This window comes from Mauremys reevesii, linkage group 9 (genome assembly GCF_016161935.1).
Source record: "Mauremys reevesii isolate NIE-2019 linkage group 9, ASM1616193v1, whole genome shotgun sequence".
NCBI lineage: Eukaryota > Metazoa > Chordata > Testudines > Geoemydidae > Mauremys > Mauremys reevesii.
The window spans coordinates 7,075,133-7,094,283 of record NC_052631.1 but is presented as its reverse complement, the minus strand read 5'-3'; the positions used below and the strand labels follow the sequence as shown (position 1 = coordinate 7,094,283).

General features: G+C 53.3%; 1 protein-coding gene across 7 annotated transcripts in view; it reads left to right on the top strand.

The window, feature by feature from the left end:
* The first annotated feature begins 1,247 nt into the window (after positions 1-1,247).
* Positions 1,248-19,151, top strand: part of CAPN10 (calpain 10) — a 38,171-nt gene continuing 20,267 nt past the window's right edge. For 4 of the 7 annotated variants that reach the window (XM_039488372.1, XM_039488366.1, XM_039488371.1 and 1 more), the window contains exons 1-3: positions 1,248-1,382; positions 4,681-4,756; positions 4,840-5,042. In XM_039488372.1, coding sequence (XP_039344306.1) covers positions 4,899-5,042 — 144 coding nt within the window. In that variant the 5' untranslated portion in view covers positions 1,248-1,382; positions 4,681-4,756; positions 4,840-4,898. The other 3 variants (XM_039488368.1, XM_039488367.1, XM_039488369.1) reach the window with 3 other exon arrangements.

Here is a 19,151-nt window from a genome sequence, read left to right as displayed (position 1 = left end):
AGTGTCTTGTTTGTATAGGTTTTATTTTTAAAAAAAAGTGTTGCTATGTATTTCTGTTAGAGAAGGCAGGTCAAAGAAGTATGCCTGTACTTGGAACAGAAGGTGGTGAGGTTTGTGATGGTCCTTAGTTCCTGGGGGAGTTCATTCCACAGTCTCAAGCCAGCCCTGAGAAAGTTCTCTCTTCCTTATTTTAGAGAATTCCAGTCCTGTCAAGCACAGTCTTCATCTTGGAGCCTGAGGTGGGGAAGGGGCAGCTCCAGGGGCTCTCAACCCCCATCTGCTCCTTCCCAGGCGAGGTGGAGCAAAGAGAGAAACAGGCGAAGCAAAACCACTCTCCCATTCTCATTGCTCACAGAGGGGAAAGGGAGGGGGAGACGGAGACCCCTAAGCTGGTGGTCTCTTTAGCTCCATCTATCCCTCCTCACCAGAATGGCTTCGAGTCGCTGAAGAAAGGGGGGAGAAAGTGCTGCCTGCAGCAGCTTCAATAGGTCATTCTGCCCCAAGTAGTGGGCTCAGAGTCACTAGAGGGCAGGAGCTTTTCCTGCCAGGGTGAGGCTGGCTGCAGTCCAGGCTGAAATCTGGACTGTGGGGGGAAAAAAATAAATACGCCAGAGATGGCCACGTGACTGAAGAGGGTTTGATGGTGGAGGGACTCAGCGTAGCTGCTGTGGTTGGTCTCCTGGGCTGGCAAGCTGGCTCCCCTTTGACTACTGGGGCCCCATCACCTTCTTCTAGTGTTTGCAGTGCTGTCCGAGCCGCTCGACAGCAGCTTCATCAGCAGAACAAAGGGCCCTAAGGCCACCATGAAGTCCGGTTAGTTGACGCTCATCGGCCAGCGGAGGCTGCATTGACAAAGCAGGTCGTTGTGCAGCCCCCGCGTGTAGAGGTCGGCTGCCTGTATTTCTTGGCCAGTTTGGAATCTGTTCAGCAGGGTCCAAAGGTGACAGGACCCTGGGCTGACTCTGCCTCCCCTCAACTCCCCCCAGCCTGTAGGATCTCCCACCACCCCGTTCCCCTACTCCCTCTTCTCCAGCACAAAGGCTCCCTGCAGCTGGAACTGGAAACATTTCACAAGAGGCAGCTGCAGAGGTCCTGGACCTCAACACTCCCTGTACCCCACGTGTGGGGGGTGGGTGGGGGTGTGTGAGAAAAAGAGAGCGCTCACTGGCAATGCATGCTGGGGGCTGTAGTCTTTCTGCCCCGCAGTGGATGCTGGGAGCGGTAGTTCGTTGGCCCCTCCTGGGGAGCTAGGATCAGGCGTCGCTGCCTAGAGGGGTTATAATTGGTTGTACGCTGTCACGTGCTCCGATCCTTGCTCCTGGTTGGCTGGTGGGCCGGTCGGCTGTCTCCGGACCGAGTAGAGCGGGCCGAACGTAGCCCAGGTAACGGGTCGGCAGCGGGTGGGTCCCGGGACGGGAGCTGAGAGCCCGGGGCGCTGCGCTGGGTTTGTGGGAAGGGAACCCTGAAGGGAGGGGGATGTGAATTGTCTGTTGTGGGAAGGGGCGGGGGCAGGTGTCCGGGAGCAGCTATGGGGCAGCGCCTGGAAGCAGCTGGGGGTTCGGAGGGCAGGTGCCTGGGAGCGGCTAGCGGCTGAGAGGAGGGGTCGGGGTGGGCAGGTGCCTGGGAGCGGCTGTAGGGGAGAGGGGTCGGGGGTGGGAGGCGCCTGGGAGCGGCGGGGGGGGGGGGGGTTCGGAGGGGCAGGTGCCTGGGAGCGGCTGTGTGGAAGAGGGTGGGATTTGGGGAGGGTCTAGGCAAGTGTTGGGGGGGGTGAAGAGTCTGGGTGGGAGGGAGGGAGGGTTCTGAGGGGGAGGATCTGGGAGGGCAGGTGTGGAGGAGGGAGGGGTCTGGGAGGGCAGTTTTGAGGGGCACTGTGTAAGAAATCTAGGCATGCAAGTTTCTGGGGAATGTGTATGGATGGACTGGTCTGAGGGGGGACTGTGAAGCTTGGATCTGGGTTGGCATGTTTGTTGGGGAAGGGTCTTGGAAGTTTTAGGGGAAAAACTTTGGGGAGGCATCTGGCCAGGGATGTGTAGAGAGGGTGATTAACAGGGCATGACTGAGAGGGGAGTGGGTATTGCTCCAAATACTTTGTGAGATCTTATCCTGAGCAGTAGCAGGGGTCTGTACTCACAGTGAGGTTTATCTCTATTTCATACTTCTCACCATTAAGTGACAGGCCAAGCTAGACAGATTACTTATATGAGAGGAAGGTGTCAGGCTGCACTGGCATAACTTACTCCTGGGGGAATTTTGCGCTGCTGCGTGTGCACAGAATTCATGTCCCCCGCAGATTTCTTTGCTTCCCTGCAGAAAAATGACTTTCTGAAAGGGAAGCAAAGGAAAGCTGCAAGAGCAGTCACACACCACTCCATAGCTGTGTAGGTAAATCATTTCAGGCAACCAAAGCAGCCGGTGGAGAAGTAAATCACCACAGGGCTGGGGACACTCCAGCCAGTGGCTCCTACCCTGAGCCAGGATCAGCTGTTAGGAGAGGGTGGGATTTCCTCTTCCTCTGCAAGGAGTGGCTGAAAAAATAAACCAAACCAACATTCAAAAAAAACTACTTTCTGTAAGCCTTTCTTCACTAACTAGGAGACAATGCGCAGAAAGCCCAGCAGCAGAGTGGGGGGCCAGTATTTATTGCACTGAGTGTAGCATATGATTACCTGCCCTGTGGGCTGGCCCAGAGACCATGCACGGATTTTGGAGGCCAGGGGTGGCAGAACTGGAGGAGCTGAGAGGCAGAGAGGTATATTGATGAGGCCTTCCGGGACACTGTAGAATTGTCCTGTTGCCTCCGGGAGGGAACTCCAGTTTCTAGGAAAAAAAGGGTGTGTTTAGTAATGAGATTCGATTATTAGAGAAATATAGCTGGTCTGTGTGATGACGGGGAGAACCGTATGAAACTTGGGGGGCCTATACAGGGAGAGATGAGATCCACTCCACCTAAAAGTGGTGGAAGAGACTGCTGCAGCTAAACAAAAAAGGTTGTAGAGCAGTTTTTAAACTAGGTGATGGGGAAGCCAGTCACAAAAAGAATCTGGCACACAGAAAAAAGGCAGGCTAATACACAGGGACATTTTAAAGTGCTTGTACACAAATGCCAGAGTCTAAAATAATAAGATGGGTGAACTAGAGTGCCTTGTGATAAAGGAAAGTGTGTAAAAAGCCAAAGAGAGGTTTGAAGAGAGCTAGCCCAAAAACTCCAAAGGTAATAACAAAATGTTTTTTATACATCAGAAGCAGGAAGCCTGCTAAACAATGATAAAGAAACTAAAAATGGATTTTGCCTCAGTCTTCTCCACGCTGAGGGAGAGGAGATTGAGAGATTCCCAAACCTTTTTTTTGTAGGTGACAAATCGAGGAACTGTCACAGATTGAAAGTGTCAGTAGAGGAGGTTTGGAATTAATTGATAAACTCAATGACTGGTTAGCTAATGTAACGCCAATATTTAAAAAGGGCTCTAGGGGTGATCGACAAGGGATCCAGTGGACATAGTGTACTTAGATCCAGAAGAAGCCTTTGACAGTCCTCACCAAAGGCTCTACTTGAAATTAAGCTGTCATGGGATAAAAGGAAAGGTCGGACAGGAACAAAGGGTAGGAATTGGTGGTAAATTCTCAGAATGAGAGGGGTAACCAGATGTGGTCCTCACCTCAAAAAAGATATTCTAATAGAAACTAGGGGTCACCAAATGCCTGTGGTTCCTCCCTCTCAGGGGCACCTGCATTGGCCACTGTCGGTAGGGCTGTGTCAGACTCACCCCCAGAAACCTCCCCCAGCTGCAGGAAGCTCAGCATCCTCCCCTGCTTCCTGCCCCCATCGCTCCTTGGCTGTGGGAGGAAGGGTCACTGTACGGAGAGCTGTTCCCCCAACCCCCATGCATCGGGACCTCCCATACCCACACACCCCGCCAAGCCACACCCTGTGCACCCAGAACCCCTTTAGTCCTCCATACCTGACCCCCACCCCACTGAACCTCAACCCCTGCATCTGGACGCCCCCTGAACTTGGACCCTCTGCACTCAAACCCCCACCCCTGCACTCAAACACCTACATCCAGACCCCCACACTACTGACCTCCAAATAGCTGCACCCAGACCCCCACTCTCCCAGCACCCAGATCCCCCTGCTGAGCCCCCCAGATCCCTCCGCTGAGCCCCAACCACTTTCACCTGGAAGCCCCTGCAGAGTCCCATTGCCCCTGCACCTGGACCCCCCCCCCAGGCCTCTGTGCATCCAAATCCCCTCTCGCCTCGACCACCCACTGAGCTGCCTGCACCCAGATTGTCCCACATAGAATCCTATCCCCCCACACTGAGCCCCTCCACACTTGGATCCTGCCTGGTTGAGCCTGCCTGCCCCACACCTGGCGCAGAGGGGCAAGGCCACAGGGTGTTTCTGGGGTAGGCCCAGGCCTTGTGCTGTGTCAGGTTCAGCATCACCACTGAGTCTGTGTCCCGGGAGTGGGGATGGGGATGCTGCAGGGTGATCTCCCACCTTCATACAGCCAGTGGCCTGTGCTCCCCACTGCCATGCTGGAGCATCTGCATTTATTTGATGACAAATAAAGTTTGCAGAATTTTAAAATATTGTGTGCATAATTTTTATTTTTCTGGCACAGAATGCCCTCAGGAGTAATAACTACTCAGACCATTTGATGTGTTCTTTTTTTGCAGTATTGGAGTCTTCAGGGCCAACAACTGATTTGAATAAGATTTCAGCTAATATGGTTCAAGCAATTAAGTGGAAACGGTTAGTGACTTTCTGCTTGTGAGTTTATCAGCCTCACTCACCCACTCCCAACGTTATGATTCCTGGTTCATTTTAATTTATAGATTTCAGTTGGAAACATAAAGTCTTGGAAGAGGCCGACGGAGCTTCAGTTGTGTTGAAAATGCTGGGAGACAGAGTGCAGTCAGCTACAAAAGAAAATCTTTACAAAGACCCCACATTTCCAGCAAGCGACACCTCCCTTTTTTTTAACTATTCTACCCCACTCTCACAATTCAGAGGGGAGATTTCATGGCTGAGACCTCAGGTGAGTTTTGAGATGTGTTAACTTAATGGTTTAACAACATTTGACTTTCCATTAAACAGTGGATGGCTTAGTGTTCAGTTACTGTTTCTAGTTCTTTGTATGGTTCTGAAATACAAAAATGACAAAAGTAGTGTGTTCTGGTTGCTGGGCTAACTGTATCTCTGGCTACTTTGAGAGCCCTGGACTAAAGTACTCCGTGCATCAAATGTGTTTACACAGCAAGTCTAACTAAGTTTGGCACCTGTGATTCTTCCCTTGAGGAGTCTGTCACTAGTGGTGAATATGATAACTTGATGGCCTTCTTAAAAAACAAAGTATGGTTTATTTTCCCCTTTTTTCTTCCTCTACACTTTATCCCTGGATAATCTCATTTGCAAACACAAATTCAACTACCATCTCTATGCTGAAGACTCACAGGTATACCTCTCTACTCCAGATCAGTCTCCTGTCCAGACGAAGATCTCGTCCTATCTCTCTGAAGTCTCCTTGTGGATGTCCTATTTGCAAGTCTTTTAAGCCGAGGACAAAGAAAGAGTGAGACTTTCGTTTAAAGCAGCTCTTGATGGAGTCGGCACTTAGCCCTGCGGTGCCGACCTCAGCCGCTCCGCAGTCCTCTTCAGTACGGAGCGCCCCAGCGGTTCCTGGCCGGTCCGCTACCGAGACTGTGGAAAAACCAGCAACTGGCACCGGCGTCCCAGCACCGTTCCCTCTCTTCTGCGAGGAAGCGTAAGCCGGCGCAGACGGCCGCCAAGACATCTGCACCAGGTCCGCTGGCCCAACCAGCACCGACACCTCCGGCGCCGACTCCGCTGGCGCCCAAGACAGGCGCTGTACCGTCGACTCCGGTACCACAAGAGCCGTTGAGTCCGGTACCGCCTTGCTCCCCGGTGCAAACCGAGGTCGAGCTGCCTCTCCCGTCGACACCCGAAACTTTTTCGACAGCGAGAGAGCTGATAGCGCTCACCGAGCCTCAGCGTATCCAGCCCCCGGCACCGCCGGTGCGGGCTGTGAAGTCAGTGGGTAAGCCGGCTATCATGCGGCCTCCTTCCCCTGACGGACGAGAGAGACGGTACTCCAGATCCAGGTCCCGGTCCCGGAAACGCTCTCCTCCACGCCGATCCAGATCTCGGCGCCGGTCGCAGTCCCGGTACCGCTCGCCATCGCGGTACCGGTCGCACTCCCGGAGACGATCCCGGTCCCGCTCTCCTGACCGGCGGTATCGACGCAGATCCGGATCTCGGTACCGCTCCCGGTACCATTCATCCCGCAGCCGCTCCCACCGCCGGAAATCGGGATCCAGGTCGACCTCCCGGCACCGGCACTGTCGATGGTCCAGATCTCGCTCCCGGCACCGTGACGACCGGTACCGTTCCCCGGTACCGTCCAGGGACAGACCGGCGGCGTCGATGGCGCAATCCCACAGTGTCTCCGCCCCGCTGTGGCCTTCGCATCAGCCGTCTGTCTCCTCGCAAGCGGACAGTGTAGCCGATCCACGCACTGATCCTCAAGGCCAGGACCAGGGTCCCCCCCAATGGGGCTTCTGGACCCCATGGGCCTATCATGAGGCGCAAGGGGTACCCCCCTCTCAGGGCCCCAGAACTTCCGTCCACAGGGCGTCTGAGGCTACGGTCAGCAGACCTCCTCCCTCGTCATTGGTAGAGGAACCTCAGCCGCCTGTTGTTGCCGAGCATCCCCCGATCGCGGAGGCTGCGCAGCACATTGACGAGCCACCACCGGACACCCTAGTCCCGGGCCTGTCATCGTCTTCCTCGCTGGATGAGGCAGTGGCGGCCGCGTCGTCATCGGGCCCTCCCCCGATTGACCTCCGCGCCCACCAGGACTTGCTTCGACGGGTGGCACAAAACATTAACCTGCCCGTTGAGGAGGTGGCAGAGGATGATGACCCTGTGGTCAGCATAATCGGGGCTGAGGCGCCTCTTCGGGTGGCTTTGCCCTTCATTTGCACCATCCAGAGAAATGCAGATACTATTTGGCAGTCGCCGGCTTCCATCCCTCCCACTGCTCGGGGGGTGGAAAGGAAGTACTTGGTCCCCTCCAGAGGCTATGAGTATCTGTGTACGCACCCAGCTCCAGACTCGCTGGTCGTGCAGTCCGTTAATGACCGTGAGCGCCATGGGCAGCCAGCTCCAGCGCCAAAATCTAAAGAGGCACGGCGCATGGATCTTTTGGGACGGAAGGTCTATTCAGCCGGTGGTCTCCAACTGAGGATTGCCAACCAGCAGGCTCTCCTCAGTAGATACACCCATGACACCTTGCTGTCTCTCTCAAAGTTCACTGAGCTGGTGCCGTCAGACTCCCGCCCTGAATTCGAGGCCCTTATTGAGGAGGGTAAGAAAGCCTCCCGGTCGGTACTCCAAGCCTCTCTGGACTCCGCGGATTCAGGAGCCAGGACCTTGGCCTCTGGGGTGACCATGAGGAGGATTTCATGGCTGCAGGCCTCCACGTTACCACCGGAAGTCCAACACACTATCCAGGACTTACCGTTTGACACCAAGGGTCTGTTTTCCGAGAAAACAGACTCAAGGCTGCAGACCCTCAAAGATGATCGAGTCACTATCCGCTCCCTGGGTATGCACACGCTGGTTACCCAGCGGAGATCCTTCAGGCCACAGCCATACCGCCTGTTCAACCAGCCCCGACCGCGCCCCGATAATAGGCGCAGGGGCAGTGTGAATCGGCATAGACCGTCGGGGAACCGGGGAAATCAGCCCCAAGCGCCCTCCACGCCCCTCCCCGGGACCTAAACAAAACTTTTGAGGGGACGCCCGAGGGCGGCCTACCAGTTTATTTACCGGATCCTTCCCCGTTATTTTCCAACCGTCTTTCCCACTTCCTGCCTGCGTGGTCCCACGTAACAACAGACAACTGGGTGCTCCGCACGGTGCAGTTTGGTTACCGACTCCAATTTGTTTCACCCTCTCCCTCCCACCCACCCTCCCTGTCCCTCTTCAGGGACCCCTCTCACGAGCAGTTCCTCTTACAAGAGGTCGAGACTCTGTTGAGTTTGGGTGCCATAGAGGAGGTGCCAGAAGGCATGCGAGGCAGGGGATTTTACTCCCGTTATTTCCTGATCCCCAAGGCGAAGGGAGGTCTGCGACCAATCCTCGACCTCCGAGAGCTCAACAGATTTCTGGTCAAGCTCAAGTTCCGCATGGTAACCCTGGGGACCATTATCCCCTCCCTGGATCCGGGAGACTGGTTTGCCGCCGTCGACATGAGGGACGCATACTTCCATATCGCGATTTACTCCCCTCATCGACGCTATCTGCGCTTCGTCGTCAACAGTATGCACTACCAGTTTACGGTGCTCCCATTCGGCCGCTCCACGGCACCGAGGGTCTTCACCAAGTGCATGGCAGTGGTGGCTGCGGCCCTTCGCCGTCGTCGCATACATGTTTACCCGTATCTCGACGACTGGCTGATCCGCGGATCTTCCCGCCAACTGGTAACAAGTCAAATGGCCGAGATCCTAGGCCTGTTCCAACGGCTAGGCCTTATGATCAACGCCGAAAAGTCTACCTTAGCTCCAACACAAAGGGTGGAGATCATCGGTGCGGTCCTGGATTCCAATTTAGCCAGGGCCTGCCTCCCTCAACCTCGGCACCAGACTTTGGCTTCCCTTGTCCGAGACCTACAGTCCTTTCCGACAACGACGGTGCAGTCCTGCCTCCGCCTCCTTGGCCACATGGCGGCATGCACATTCGTGACCATGTACGCGAGGCTGCGTCTTCGCTCCTTTCAAACTTGGCTGGCGTCGGTGTACCGCCTGCACTGCGACTCCATAGATATGGTGGTCACAGTCCCGAGATCAACCTTCGAACCGCTCAACTGGTGGCTGAACCCGGAGGTAGTGTGTGCCGGAGTTCCATTCCGCCCACCCCACCCATCTGTCACACTGACCACGGATGCTTCGGCATTGGGATGGGGTGCACACCTCGACAACCTGCACACCCAGGGTCTCTGGTCGCCCCAAGAGCTCTCCCTTCATATCAATGTCAGGGAGCTGCGGGCAATTCTCTTGGCGTGTCAAATCTTCCACGCCCATCTCCAAGGGCGCTGCGTGGCCGTTTTCACGGACAACACGACGGCGATGTTTTACGTCAACAGGCGGGGAGGGCTCGTTCCTCCCTGCTTTGCACGGAAGCGATACACCTTTGGGACTTCTGTATAACCCACTCTATTCACCTGGTAGCATCGTTTCTTCCAGGAGTGCAGAACACGCTGGCCGACCATCTCAGCAGGTCATTCCTCTCCCACGAGTGGTCAATTCGCCCAGATGTTATCCACACAGTTTTCCAGAGGTGGGGTGTTCCCCAAATAGACCTGTTTGCCTCCAAAGAGAACAGGAAATGTCACCAGTTCTGCTCTTACCAGGGTCGCTCCCAGGGCTCCCTATCGGACGCATTCCTCCGCCCCTGGACGGGTCACCTACTGTATGCCTTCCCTCCGTTCCCCCTCGTACACCGGGTGCTACTCAAGCTCCGGAGGGACAGGGCCCGCCTCATACTCGTCGCTCCGGCCTGGCCGAGACAGCACTGGTACACCCTGCTGCTCGAGCTCTCGGTACGGGATCCCATTCCTCTTCCCTTATGGCCGGACCTGATAACACAGGACTTCGGCAGGCTTCGCCACCCGGACCTGCAGTCCCTCCATCTTACAGCTTGGTTCCTACGTGGCTGACACGAGCGGAGCGTGACTGCTCTGCGGCGGTGCAGCAAGTCCTGATGGAAAGCAGGAAGCCTTCCACTCGATCGACCTACCTCGCGAAATGGAAGCGTTTCGCACTCTGGTGCGATCAGAAGGCTCTCAATCCTTTCGCAGTCCCTATTCCTACGATCCTGGACTACCTCTGGTCTCTCAAGGAGCAAGGTCTCGCGGTCTCCTCCTTGAAGGGGCACCTGGCAGCAATTTCCGCCTTTCGACCTGGCGTGGGAGAACGGTCCATCTTTTCCAATCAGATGGTTTCTCGCTTCCTTAAGGGACTAGATCGCTTGTACCCCCCGATACGGCGTCCTACACCTTCCTGGGATTTGAACTTAGTTCTAGCCAAGCTTATGGGAGCCCCCTTTGAGCCCTTGGCCACCTGTTCCCTTCTCTATTTGTCATGGAAAATGGCCTTTCTCGTCGCTATAACGTCAGCAAGACGAGTTTCCGAGCTTCACGCACTAACGGCTGGTCCACCGTATACCATCTTCCATGGAGACAAAGTACAGCTTCGGCCACACCCGGCCTTCTTCCCTAAGGTGGTGTCGGCCTTCCATGTGAGCCAGGACATTTTCTTCCCGGTTTTTTTCCCGAAGCCACACGCCTCACGTCGTGAACAACAGCCTTGCAGCTTTGAGCGGCGAAGCGAGCCAGCGCTAGCGCAGAGCGACGAAACCCCTTCCCGCAGCGAAGCCCAGCGTTCTCCGCGGCCGATCGCTCCTCCTGCAGGCCCTCCTCCCGGACTGGCAAGCCTCCTCCTCTCAGTGACAGCATGTATCCGATGCTCCGTGGCAGCGCTCAACGCTTTGCGCTTTAGCTCACTCTTCTTCTACCTTCGCACCCATCTCCCCCTTCCCCATCCATCTCCCCAGCCCCCTGGCTTTGCTGCGGTCGGTCCACACTTTTGCTGCCCACTCGCTGCGTGCCACAATCTTAGCATGCGAAGCCTTCTTGCAGCAGGCAGTCCGCCACTCTGCAGCTCTCACCCCGCACTCCACCCACCCCCATCACCTAATCAAGCAATATGATCAAAAGAAAGTAATCAATGATCAGAAAAGTAGAACTCAGAGTTGTAGATGTTGTTGTGTTGAGATGTTGTGATCCTTTCCCTCCCCTCCTTCCCCACCTTCCCCAGCCCCTGGCCGGGAGAAGCCGGGAACTGAGGGGCGGAGGAGTAGGTATATATATGGGGTATATTATCGGCGCGCAGGCCAGTAGGCCCAGGGGCGCCAGTAGGGGTAACCCAAACCCTCAAAGGTAAAAATCTTCCGTGTGAGCCATGCACTGTGTGTGGGCACACACACACATCTCTCAGGAACACACACAACACAGAACAAACAACAACTTTACTTTAACCTTCGACAAAAACCTGACAAGCTGCTGGTGTGCTGTGAAGCTGCTGTGTGGTGTGCTGTGTTTCCTTGTACTCCTTGTCTGTCTTTCTCCTTGTTCTCTGTCTTCTGTTTGTTTCTTATTATTGTTATATTTTTATTTTGCTTTTTTTTTTTTTTTTGTATTTTTTTTCCTTCAGCATGAGCAGCATCAAGTCCTTTGGCTGGGGCTCATATTGTAAAGACCATATGGTAAAAATAATAAAATAATAATAGAGTGCAGCAGAGTGTGGCTGCTAAGTTAACAAAGAAAAAAAAAAAAAAAGTAAATCACAGGAATAATATTCATAATTTTTTCATTCTCTAAAATGTTTACAAGAAAAGTGAAGGGAGATCCATTTCTTAATTTCAACATTGCTGGAAGATTCTCTTCTCTCTCTCTCTCGTCTTTAAATTTGAAGGATGACTTCTCCACTCAAACTCCTGGTCTGTTGGTGATGCTCTGGTTTTGTTTGTCCCCATCCAGGTGTGGTGTGCCCTGCCACTGCTGGCTGGGGTGGTTTGGTTTGAGAGAAGCTGATTGTCAGCTCCCAAAAAAATCAGCTGATGGAATGCAGTAACTGGAGGAGAGTGGGGTGAGGTGGAGTTGGAGTCTGTGTTAGGAAAGTGGAACCAAGTAGAACAGTCTGAGGCGTTAGCAGCTTCACTAAAACTGTGTCCTCAGTAACCAGCTCTTAAAACAAAATAATAATTCTGGGACTGTGACCCTGCCTATGGACAGGCCAAATAAAATATTCTGGCAAGCTGGCTGTGGCCCCCAGGCCACATTGATGATCTCAGCTACGTAGAATAGATTATATGGCAGCAGAGAACTGACTGGAGAATAACATGACGGGGAAAGGAGTCGAGGAAAGCTGGCTGTATTTTAAAGAATCCTTATTGAGGTTGCAGGAACAAACCATCCCGATGTGTAGGAAGAAAAGTAAATATGGCAGGCAACCAGCTTGGCTTAACAGTGAAATCCTTGCTCGTCTTAAACACAAAAAAACAGCTTACAAGAAGTGGAAGATTGGACAAATAACCAGGGAGGAGTATAAAAGTATTGCTCAGGCATGCAGGAGTGAAATTAGGAAGGCCAAATCACTCTTGGAGTTGCAGCTAGCCGGAGATGTTAGGAGTAACAAGAAGGGTTTCTTCAGGTATGTTAGCAACAAGAAGAAAGTCAAGGAAAGTGTGTGCCCCTTGCTGAATGAGGAAGGGAACCTAGTGACAGAGGATGTGTAGAAAGCTAGTGTACTCAATGCTTTTTTTGCCTCTGTCTTCACAGACAAGGTCAGCTCCCAGACAGCTGCACTCTGCAGCATGGTATGGGGAGGAGGTGACCAGCTCTCTGTGGAGAAAGAAGTAGTTCGGGACTATTTAGAAAAGCTGGACGAGCACAAGTCCATGGGGCTGGATGCGCTGCATCCGAGGGTGCTAAAGGAGTTGGCCAATGAGATTGCAGAGCCATTGGCCATTATCTTTGAAAAATCATGGCGATCGGGGGAGGTCCCGGATGACTGGAAAAAAGCTAATGTAGTGCCCATCTTTAAAAAAGGGAAGAAGGAAGATCCAGGGAACTACAGGCCAGTCAGTCTCACCTCAGTCCCTGGAAAAATCATGGAACAGGTCCTCAAGGAATCAATTCTGAACCACTTAAAGGAGGGGAAAGTGATCAGGAACAGTCAGCATGGATTCACCAAGGGCAAGTCATGCCTGACTAACCTAATTGCCTTCTATGATGAGATAACCGGTTCTGTGGATGAGGGGAAAGCAGTGGATGTGCTATTTCTGGACTTTAGCAAAGCTTTTGATACAGTCTCCCACAGTATTCTTGCCAGCAAGTTAAAGAAGTATGGGCTGGATGAATGGACGGTAAGGTGGATAGAAAACTGGCTAGATGGTCGGGCTCAACGGGTAGTGATCAATGGTTCCATGTCTAGTTGGCAGCTGGTATCAAGTGGAGTGCCCCAAGGGTCGGTGCTGGGGCCGGTTTTGTTCAATATCTTCATTAACGATCTGGAGGATGGTGTGGACTGCACCCTTAGCAAGTTTGCAGATGACACTAAACTGGGAGGAGTGGTTGATACGCTGGAGGGTAGGGATAGGATACAGAGAGACCTAGACAAATTAGAGGATTGGGCCAAAAAAAATATGATGAGGTTCAACAAGGACAAGTGCAGAGTCGTGCACTTAGGACGGAAGAATCCCGTGCATTGCTACAGGCTGGGGACCGAATGGCTGGGCAGCAGTTCTGCAGAAAAGGACCTAGGGGTTACGGTGGACGAAAAGCTGAATATGAGTCAACAGTGTGTCCTTGTTGCCAAGAAGGCTAATGGCATTTTGGGTTGTATAAGTAGGGGCATTTCCAGCAGATCGAGGGATGTGATCATTCCCCTCTATTCAGCACTGGTGAGCCCTCATCTGGAGTACTGTGTCCAGTTTTGGGCCCCACACTACAAGAAGGATGTGGATAAATTGGAGAGAGTCCAGCGGAGGGCAACAAAAATGATTAGGGGGCTGGAGCACATGACTTATGAGGAGAGGCTGAGGGAACTGGGATTGTTTAGCCTGCAGAAGAGAAGAATGAGGGGGGATTTGATAGCTGCTTTCAACTACCTGAAAGGGGGTTCCAAAGAGGATGGATCTAGACTGTTCTCAGTGGTAGAAGATGACAGAACAAGGAGTAATGGTCTCAAGTTGCAGAGGGGGAGGTTTAGGTTGGACATTAGGAAAAACTTTTTCACTAGTAGGGTGGTGAAGAACTGGAATGGGTTACCTAGGGAGGTGGTGGAATCTCCTTCCTTAGAAGTTTTTAAGGTCAGGCTTGACAAAGCCCTGGCTGGGATGATTTAGTTGGGTTTGGTCCTGCTTTGAGCAGGGGGTTGGACTAGATGACCTCCTGAGGTCCCTTCCAACCCTGAGATTCTATGATTCAATGGCTCAGACACAGGTTTGATACAGGGGTGGGTGGGTGAGATTCTGTGGCCTGCGTTGTGCAGGAGGTCAGACTAGATGATCATAGTGGTCCCTTCTGACCTTAAAGTCTATGCTTCTATGATCATATCAGACTAATTGGTTGTTTCGCAGTTTAGATCAATAGCTTGCTTAACAATGGCAAACTGAGTTTCCTTGGCCAGATAAGGGTTTGGGGTTTTTTTGTACTGGGATGCTGAATTTTTTCATAACTTGCATCCCATGCTTCCCTGCTAATGTACCTCAACCTTGCTTGTGATCTGTGACCTGCACAACTACTAGGGAGTGGGTTATTTCTCTCTTTATTCATCCACTTCTTGTCTCTTTTCTGAGATTATCGATAGTAATGTATTATTGATGATGGAATCTAGCTACCAAGATCTGGACTGAGACCCACCAGACTTATTTCACATAGGTCACTCACTGAGGCCTGGTCCACGCTAGGACTTTAATTCGAATTTAGCAGTGTTAATTCGAATTAACCGTGCATCCGTCCACACCAGGAAGCCATTTAATTCGACCTAGAGGGCTCTTTAGTTCGAATTCGGTACTCCACCCCGACGAGGGGAGTAGCGCTAAATTCGACATGGCTATGTCGAATTAGGCTAGGTGTGGATGCAAATCAAACTTACTAGCTCCGGGAGCTATCCCACAGTGCACCACTGTGTTGACGCTCTGGACAGCAGTCCGAGCTCAGATGTTCTGATCAGCCATACAGGAAAAGCCCCGGGAAAATTTGAAGTCCTTTTCCTGTCTGGCCAATTTGAATCTCATTTCCTGTGTGGACGTCATGGCGAGCTCAGCAGCACTGGCAGCGATGCAGAGCTCTCCAGCAGAGGAGTCCATGCAATCTCAGAGTAGAAAGAGGGCCCCAGCATGGACTGACCGGGAAGTCTTGGATCTGATCGCTGTGTGGGGCGATGAGTCTGTGCTTTCGGAGCTGCGCTCCAAAAAACGGAATGCAAAGACCTACGAGAAGGTCTCCAAAGCCATGGCACTCAGAGGATACAGCCGGGATGCAACGCAGTGCCGCGTGAAAATCAAGGACCTGAGACAAGGCTACCAAAAAATCAAAGCGGCAAACGGACGCTCCGGAGCCCAGCCCCAGACATGCCGCTTCTACGAGGCACTGCATTCCATTCTCGGTGGGTCTGCCACCACTGCCCCACCAGTGACCGTGGACTCTGAGGATGGGATAGTGTCGAGGGGCAGTTTCTCGCCGATGTTCGCCGATGGGGAAGATGAGGAAGGGTTTGTGGAGGACGAGGCAGGCGACAGCGCTTACAATACTGCTTTCCCCGACAGCCAGGATCTCTTCATCACCCTCACAGAGATCCCCTACCAACCCTCCCGGCCGTTAACCCGGACTCCGAATCAGGGGAAGGATCAGTCGGTAAGTGCTATAAACATGTAAACATTTATTTTTTAACAAAACAGGAATAAAAACTATATAAAAAGAAGGTCTATGCATATAGGGATCGAACAGTAATCCTCCTGGGACAGTTCTACGAAGCTCTCTGACAGGTACTCGAAAAGCCTCCGCAGGAGGTTCCTGGGGAGAGGTGCCTTGTTGGGTGCTCCGTGGAAGCACACTCTTCCGCGCCAGGCCATCAGGAGGTATAATGGGAGCATCGCCTCGACCAGCATGGCAGCATAGGGCCCTGGTCTGTGCAGGGATTCACGCAGCATTCGCTCTCTGTTTCTTCTGGAGACCCGCCTCAGGGTGATCTCGCTCGGCGACTGCTGCATCTAATTAGGGGAATTACTTTAATGTTACTATTGTGAATGCTTGACTTTTCCTTTGCATAACAATGACCGTCATTTAACAGCCACGTGTTGTAGGCTGCAGAGGAAAAGCATACAGCGATCTTTCCCGGGGACAGCCGCGAGGGGCTGGAACAGGGTCAGACTTTATGCTTTCCAGATTGCCTGCAGCAGGAGGGCCCTGCTATCCATTAACTGTTAAGCAGCCTAAAGTTTACAGCTTACCAGGCCTGGCTGCTACACGGATTCTGCTGTCCTGCCCCGCTTGTCCGATCTCCAGTGCAAGACCCCAGGCAATGAAAGCGAATGCCGAAAATTCGAACTTGTCCTGAGAGCACATGAGATTAGGTGCCCTGTATGGTCTTGTTCACAGAAACTGAGTAGACTGTGTTCAGTGTTCGCAAACATGTATCTTTGGAAGGAAATCGCTTCCTTTTTCCCATCACACAGCTGCGGCTCTTTCCCGAACTGCCCCGGCATCCCCCTCACAGAGGCTGGCGCAGATTAGGCGGCGAAAGAAAAAGACTCGGGATGAGATGTTCGCTGAACTGATGGCCTGCTCCAGAGCCGAGGTGGCCCAGCAGAGCCAGTGGAGGGAGACCCTCTCTCAGCAGCAGCGCTCACACAGCGAACGGGAGGACAGGTGGCGGCAGGAAGACCAGCAGGCGACTCAAACGCTGCTTGGACTAATGAGGGAGCAAACGGACACGTTCCGGCGCCTTGTGGATGTTCTGCAGGACCGCAGGCAGGAGCAGAGAGCCCCCCCTGAACTGTATCTGCAACCGCCCTCCCCCGCCACAAAGTCCTGTCCCCCCCTCACCCAAAATCACAAGAAGAAGGGGCGCTAGGGGCCGTGAAAACTGTCACTCCACCCCAGCAGAGCGCTCATGTACCAAACAGCTCTCATTCCCTAAAGTATGAGAATTGCTTGCCTTCCTGGCTCACCCGATCCCAAATCCCAGTTTCATCCCCCAACTGTGTAGTTGAGTATTAAAAACAGTTTGCTGTTCATTACTGTTTCCGTCATGTTTCTTTGCAGAAGACTTTGTGTGAAGGGGGGGGAGGGGTTTGTTAATTGCATAGGACAGCCACCATTACCAGGGTACAGACATGGGGGCAGGATCAACAGCAGGTCACACACAGAGTGCAGTCACTAGGCACCCGGGTCACTCTGCGAGGTGTCTGCTTCCCCAGGTCAGTCTGGGAGGTGTATGTTGCCCCAGGGTCCGAGCGCCTGGCATCCACAAATGGCAAGGCAGGCTGCCCTTACCATGCCCTTCCACCCTAGCCATGAACCTCTCCGATGCCCTGAGCCCCAGCCAGAGCCATCATCCCCCCACACCTACTCACCCTTCCCACACACCCCTCACCCCTTCCTGCAAACCCACCCCTTCCTGCACACCCTCCGCTAACCGTCCTCCCCCCAGAGACCGCTGTAGGAGCAGGAGTCTGTCAGTCCTCGAGTGTAGAAGCGGTCTGTACATCACTGCACACCGTACCCACCACAGTCTGCGTCCCTGTTGTAACCCTTGAACGAGAATTCGTTAGTAAAGAAAACTTTGTTAATTAAAAATGTTCCAATAACTTTATTTTTAAACGTCTGTTGGAAGGGGGGAAACCTGGTGAACGGGGTACGTAACCGCTGAAAAAAGACAATAGTAACTGAAACAGGGGCAGGTTCAGCTTCTCTGTAAAGAGACTGGACAGTCATAGGTTACCCTGCTCTCTGAGGAACCTAGCTTTCAAAGCCTCCCAGATGCACAGCGCTTCCCGCTGGGCTCTTCTAATCGCACGGGTGTCTGGCTGAGCGTAATCAGCAGCCAGGCGATTTGCCTCAACCTCCCATCCCGCCATAAAGGTCTCCCCCTTGCTCTCACAGAGATTGTGGAGCACACAGCAAGCTGCAATAACAATGGGGATATTGGTTTTGCTGAGATCCAAGCGAGTGAGTAAGCTCCTCCATCTCCCCTTGAGACATCTGAAAGCACACTCCACCACCATTCTGCACTTGCTCAGCCGGTAGTTGAAGAGCTCCTTGTCACTGTCCAGGGCGCCTGTATAGGGCTTCATGAGCCAGGGCATTAGCGGGTAGGCTGGGTCCCCGAGGATCACTGTAGGCATCTCCACATCCCCAACACTTACTTTGTGGTCCGGGAAGAAACTACCTTCCTGCAGGCGTCTAAACAGACCAGAGTTCCTGAACACACGCGCGTCATGAACCTTGCCCGGCCACCCGACGTAGATGTTGGTAAAACGTCCCCTATGGTCCACCAGTGCTTGCAGCACCATTGAAAAGTAGCCCTTTCGGTTAATATACTGGCTGGCCTGGTGGGCCGGTCCCAGGATAGGGATGTGAGTTCCATCTATAGCCCCACCGCAGTTTGGGAATCCCATCGCGGTGAAGCCATCTATGACGACCTGGACGTTTCCCAGGGTCACCACCTTTGAGAGCAGTAGGTCAATGATTGCGTGGGCTACTTGCATCACAGCAACCCCCACGGTAGATTTGCCCACGCCAAAGTGGTTTGCTACTGACCAGTAGCTGTCTGGCGTTGCAAGTTTCCAGAGGGCTATGGCCACTCGCTTCTGCACAGTCAGGGCTGCTCGCATCCGGGTGTCCTGGCGCTTCAGGGCAGGGGCCAGCAACTCACACAGTTCAAGGAAAGTGCCCTTACGCATCCTGAAGTTTCGCAGCCACTGTGATTCATCCCAGACCTGCAGCACTATGCGGTCCCACCAGTCCGTGCTTGTTTCCCGGGCCCAGAATCGCCGTCCCATAGCATGAACGTGACCCATTGCCACCATAATCTCCACGGCGCGCGCATCGTGCTTTGTGAGAGGTCTGTGCCACTCTCACACTTCATGTCCTCACCGCGCTGCCGGAGCCTCTCGCCCGATTTCTCAGCAGCTGACTGTGGAAGAGGTGGACGATAAGGTGCGAGGAGTTGACAACGGCCATAAGTGCAGCGATGATCGCAGCGGGCTCCATGCTCGCAGTGCTGTGGCGTCCGCGCTGTCACTGACCAGAAAAGTGCGCGAACAGAGTTCCCGCCGGCGCTTTCAAGGAGAGAGGGCGGGACTGACGGTTGAATGATGACAGTTACCCAAAACCACCCTCGACACATTTTTCCCCCAGCAGGCATTGGGGGCTCTACCCAGCATTCCAATGGGAAGCGGGGACTGCGGGAACTGTGGGATAGCTGGCCAGAATGCACCGCTTCCAATGTCGACGCCCCGTTAGTGTGGACTCACAAAGTCGAATTAGTATCCTTAG